The 5524-nt window shown below is 34.7% G+C and overlaps 1 protein-coding gene across 3 annotated transcripts; it reads right to left on the bottom strand.

The window, feature by feature from the left end:
* Nucleotides 1-608: 608 nt before the first annotated feature.
* Nucleotides 609-4716, bottom strand: LOC116844718 (peptidyl-prolyl cis-trans isomerase 3-like). Of its 3 annotated transcripts, XR_004378125.1 has the most exons (6): nucleotides 4374-4716; nucleotides 3738-3931; nucleotides 3411-3626; nucleotides 2583-2859; nucleotides 1361-1528; nucleotides 609-1056 (listed from the first exon to the last, which is right to left on the bottom strand). XR_004378125.1 is itself a non-coding variant. In XM_032816635.1 (5 exons), exons 1-5 carry the CDS (start codon nucleotides 4563-4565, stop codon nucleotides 1006-1008), a joined length of 930 nt encoding a protein of 309 aa, XP_032672526.1. In that variant the 5' UTR covers nucleotides 4566-4716; the 3' UTR covers nucleotides 609-1005. The 3 variants fall into 3 exon arrangements, 2 of the variants coding, with proteins under 2 accessions (XP_032672526.1, XP_032672525.1); XM_032816635.1 differs by lacking the exon at nucleotides 1361-1528; XM_032816634.1 differs by lacking the exon at nucleotides 1361-1528 and having other exon boundaries at nucleotides 609-889.
* Between the last annotated feature and the right edge of the window lie 808 nt (nucleotides 4717-5524).

The following is a 5524-nucleotide window of genomic DNA, read 5'->3' as shown; positions in this document are numbered from 1 at the left end:
TTAACAGTCATTACTTAAGAGTCCTCTCAAGTGAGATACTTAGGTTTGAACTTAGAGTTAGATGAAAGTATCTCAGTTAAATTGCGATTACAGATATAATGTCACATATATTGTACAATTCAACAGTAACATTTCGATATAACTCTGAACAAAAAACTGAATATTGCGACAAGTTTCAGGTGACAATTATTAATACGGACCATAGATTCATATCTTTTAATATTTTCTACATTAATCTAAAAAGGAAAAAAATGTTGAATTTTCATTATTTTTACGGTTGTAAGCGGAATTTTTTTTATCATATTTACGGTTGTAAGCGAATGAAAATGTGCTGAATCAAATTAACTCATGTTAGGATTTACGTAACTTTTTGATGTTCAAGGTTCTGAGGTCACAATAGTTGATTTCATCGATCAATTGAGTTGTGATTTTATATATAACGATTGATTAATTTTGACTCTACTGATTTGCCGATTATTTCAGTCAATCAACATCTGAATCGATTAATGCCTAACGCTGCTGTAAATTGACATGAAACATAATCACACGGCATTAATGTGTCAATTAGCAATTTGTGCGGTAATTAGAGAGATGACAATTTTAGCGATTTAGCATACTCTTTATTTGGCTTCTCACATAGCGCCACATTGGCTTCTAGATTCATTCAATTTTCCGATGGAAAATGTTGTTGAGTACTCAACAACAGTACTTGTAATTATACAATCAGTCCACTACAATAAATTATATTTTCACCCACGATGATAATGCAGTCTGTTTATATTTGAGGTTTGCATGGTTTTTCGTGCGTACGCCTCGCCGACAGAACTCCGCAATTTAATACGATCACCGATTTTATTGGCTTTCCGATTTTCGTGCCAGACTCCTCGATCTATTTAATCGTGGCAGATATAAACAGTTTACCGCAACTGTGTGGTTGAATTTGAACGCGCGACGGTAATTAAATTCTCGTGAAACACGATGCGCCGTACGGCACCGACACCAGCTTCATCCCTTCTCTTTCACTCTTTTTTTTATTCTCCGTAAAAAACAGGTAACCTAGATATATATACCGTTGGAAGTATTGATTTCTGAGGCGATTTCTGTCGATATCGCGGTACACGTGAAACTTTTGTGCCTCATATACAAATACAAAATAAAGGAACAAAATTAATACCACAAATTCGATATGTGACTTCTCTCTTTTCTCTCTCTCTCCTCTTTTCTGTCTTCCGAAAAATTCCCGAATATTTTCAGTACGAAAATAAAAATTTCTCTTCGATTTGAATCTATACGCGAGGATTTTTGTCGGCAAACATTAACGAGATGAGTGACTGATAGGTATTCTGCATGAGTCACTTACAAGACTGTACGTCATGTTAAATGCAAATCGACTTTCTTGAAGAACGGATAATTCGAACTGAGACTTGTCTTTCTTCATAATTTACTAGCTACCCGTTAGATGGCCGCATATGACCGCGCGTTCCCGTTCGATATTAATCAATGATGTCAAAACGGTCAGTTGTCAATGCTGTTCAAAATTATTCCGCACTAATTATTCTTTGAATGCAAATGCGCTGTTCTCGAATTTGCGGCTATAATATTAGTTATATTTTGTGCTCGCACACTAGCAGCTGGTAACGTTGCACTACTGTGTGAACGGCGGGAAGCCAGTTCTGTCACCAGCAACGTTGTTGGCTCACGCGAGCTTTACTCATAAGTTACCAACCACAAGCGCGAGGCTTCTCGATGCGGCATCGTAAAGGCAAAAGTATCAATACTTGAACATTAATAATACTAGTAATCTAACTCTAAACATTCTTATTATTTTGTTTTTTTTTTAATATAGGTATTTAAACTTTCAATATAAAATATATATTTGGCTCAAGCGAAATATAATATTCAATATATATATATATATATATATATATCGTTGAAAATTTAAATTTGTATTTCAAAACCAAAACAATAAGAGGTCTGTTCATTTTGGAAGAACTTCTAAACTAGTGTATGTTAATAGATGAATGTTAATAGTGTATGTTAATATTATAATAAATTAGAGTAAAATATAAAGTATACTTGTTTCACTTTAACTTTTATTGCATTAGTTCAGAAGTTCCTCGAAAACGAACAGACTTAATAATGTTTAGGATTAGATATCAATGTTGTTATTCTCTTAAAGTGAATCAGTAAAAATGTTTCTGATTGAATCAGCAAACAAACCAATTCATCGAGGATCAATGAATATTTTCACTCTTACATTATTTTTTCGTCTTATTTCTCACTGATTTTCACTGCAAAATCTGTGATAAACAAATTTATTTACGTTGTACCGAATTCAAATTTCTGCGTTTGTAACGATGGAATCAATGACTTCGACACATCTTGCGTGCAATGATACTGTTTGTACTCGCAAAACGTACTAATAATGGCAATCATTAACTAATTCAATCAGTGAACTTTACTGATTACAGTGCTATATTTACAACTCAACCGCCGGTCGCGTAAATATAACACATTTTAGTGAAGAATACGCTGATCGTATTTTAGAGAATAATGTCCCAGTATCTGTACTTTTACCTTACCTTGTAAACGTTCACCATTCCGTCAGTCACTCGACCGAAAACGATATTACGTCCGTCTACAGTCTCCAAGCGCTTAAACGTGAGATTGAATTTGGAATCATTTTTACCCTCATCGTCGGCGCACATCGACAGGACGCCGGGTCCTGCGTGGCGCAGCTCAAAGTTCTCGTTTTCAAATGAATCGCCGTATATAGAGGTACCACCGGTGCCGTTAAACCTCGTGACGTCCCCTCCTTGGCACCAATATCCGACGACGATACGATGAAATGGGGTGCGCCTGTGAATTGTAAATTTTTTATGAATTGCACCTACGAACGTTTTGACTTTAATTTTCATGAATCCCGAGCAAAGCCACGGAAGATTGGTCAATATTTCTCTAGCGTAATATTTTTCTCAAGGGAATATTTTTAGAGAAAAAGAGAGAAAGAAAAAGAAAAAGAGAGAATAGAGTAGAGTTTATTGTCCCCCATGGGATACAGATGTCACTTCAGGTACACAAAAAGAGCAAGTGAAAGCTAGTTCCAAGACATGCAAACTGAAATATGGAGAAAGAAACTGTAATATGTAGTATAGATGAACATTGTAACAATGTAAATAACAATATATATATATATATATATATATATATATATATATATATATATGGCAGAGTATATGACTAATTTAAAGAAGTGATGCGATGAGAAAAACAATGAAATATTGAGCATCGTTCAAGGCTATTCTCTAATCCATCAGAGAGGGAGAAAAAGAGAGAGACTGTTTTTTTAATTCATTGCGACTTTCCGAAATTAAGGCATTATTCGCTCTTACCGTTTGTCATTTACATACTTATACGACAATCCATTGTTGCCGCCGCGACAGAGAGCCGCGAAGTTCTCGCATGTTCGCGGTGCGATATCGTCGTAGAGCTCGAATACTATTCGCCCGAAATTGCAGTTCTCGTCTTTGAGCCCAACGTCAAAGAAGCATTTCGTCCGATTCTGAGAGACTAATTGCTTCTCGATGTCCAATTTAGCGGACTGTCTTTCAATCGTCGAAAAAAATCTGCGTGACATATCGTATGCTTTGCAAAGAAGTTTAATCTCCTACATGAAACCGAATTACTTGCTTTTTACATGTAGGAATATTCGCGTATGCAACCGAATAATAATTAACCTTGAGCGGTGTTGTATCAGCCGTTGCCGATTTTTCCAGTCCTCTAGTGACTCGCGTGTTGGATATTTACTCGTCGCTCTATTGATTTTCTTCAGCATTTGTTGATTTTCTCTCATGATTTCTTTATTTCTTCGCTCTTGATATAGGAGTTTCGATTTGTACTCAACATCCGGCGCCCAACAATCCACCTTTCCCTGAAGATGAAAGAAACGCTTAGTATTTTATCTCGACGAATTTGTTATACATGCAAATTAATATTGTCGAAAGTTATTCAAAATTATGATCTGAAGACTAGAGAATATTTTCCAATGTACGCGAATATTAAGTTTGCACGACGCATTGAGAGAAATTATTCGATAAAAAATCAACAAACAGATATTTGCGATCAAAATACCAATGAATTTTTATACTCAAACAGGATATCCGATTAAATTTAATCGAATACTTTCTATCATAAAATTGAACCGCTATTTTTTATCGGATGTTTCCTAATCGGATACAAAAATTCATCGATATTTTGATCGGAAATATCTGTTTATTTCTTAAAGAATAATTTCTCTTAGTGACGATATACACTATATGTATATAGAATTTCGTTCATTTTAGTAAGAGGTTGTGGCACAGAACGATACTGACCCCGAGACGATGAATCACATTCATTTTCCTCAATAGGTTCAAGTTTTCCTGCTCTAGTTTTCTAGTTCGCCCGATATCTTGCCGCAATTTAAACGGTTTCAAATAGGCTGACACATTGAAATACGGGGCTTTGTTATCAATTTTTGGCATAACTCGCGCCCAACGAAATCTCCTGCATTTTTTAGTATTCATGATTTATACACGCGTACAATCTGTATTTTGTTATGTGGATTAAAACGAAAATAATCTCAAATTTTTTTATACGTCGATATATATTTTTACGTTGATTTTCTCTGCAGCATTTTATGCTATGGATTTATAACCCATATTTTTTTACACGAAATTTCCCCGTGATGTCATGCCGAACTGATGCAATATTCAGGCAACAGTTATTCTTGCGTAATATTCGGATTGTATTTTACTAACGACCTAATGTTAGTGACATAATAATATGCGCGCGAGTAACGTGCCTTTGATAAACAAATACAATGATATTTTGTAATTATATTTGTATTAACAAACTCGTACACATAAATGACGTTAATGAGCCTACATAATCATTAATTAATTGATTATAATTATACCGGTCCGTTTCTCTTAACAAATTTAACGTGCAATTAACATTAAATTAGGTTAAACAATAATAACATCAAATAATTAATGGAAATAAAAAGAAATGCATTGTATTTCCTTATTAAAGACATTCTTACATTTTTTGATATAACATCATTCAATTTTTTGTATAATGAAAGGGATGTTCTCAAATTTAGTCTTAAAGAAACATTCGCCTTTGAAAAGGTCTATTTTCAAAAATTACGTCAGATATGCTTATATCGTTCTGTATCGTTTCCGGGGTAACAACGCGTGTTTGTGTGACTCTGTAGCACACCCAGTACCTTGAAAATATTTTTCCAACATCCCAGAATCACCCCCATAACGTTAGATTTGTCATAGTAGCAGATACGGATTCTCGCGCATGCAGAGTGGTACTTATTCTGCGCATAGGCCGAAAATAGGCTACGCTATGGTAGGTTATAAGTTATTTCCCGTTAGCGTAGAGAGCACTATTTCGGACAGTTTTTTAGGGTTCTTTAAATAAACATTCGCCTTTGAAAATTTCTATTTTCGAAAATTACGTCAGATATGCTTAT

Source organism: Odontomachus brunneus, unplaced genomic scaffold (genome assembly GCF_010583005.1).
Source record: "Odontomachus brunneus isolate Ranch 3 - 2012 unplaced genomic scaffold, Obru_v1 Obru_scaffold_045, whole genome shotgun sequence".
Classification (NCBI taxonomy): Eukaryota; Metazoa; Arthropoda; class Insecta; order Hymenoptera; family Formicidae; genus Odontomachus; species Odontomachus brunneus.
Note: the sequence above shows the minus strand (reverse complement) of the source record. Positions and strands in the feature narration are given on the sequence as shown.

What these genes read in the sequence shown, in the direction of transcription:
- LOC116844718 (XM_032816634.1), bottom strand. Translation starts at nt 4,565, where the DNA reads ATGAATACTAAAAAATGCAGGAGATTTCGTTGGGCGCGAGTTATGCCA. An exon ending in ATGTGATTCATCGTCTCGGG is followed by an intron (nt 3,932 to 4,373) that starts GTCAGTATCGTT and finishes TTTCATCTTCAG; the next exon opens with GGAAAGGTGGATTGTTGGGC. An exon ending in GAATGGTGAACGTTTACAAG is followed by an intron (nt 890 to 2,582) that starts GTAAGGTAAAAG and finishes ACGATTAAATAG; the next exon opens with ATCGAGGAGTCTGGCACGAA.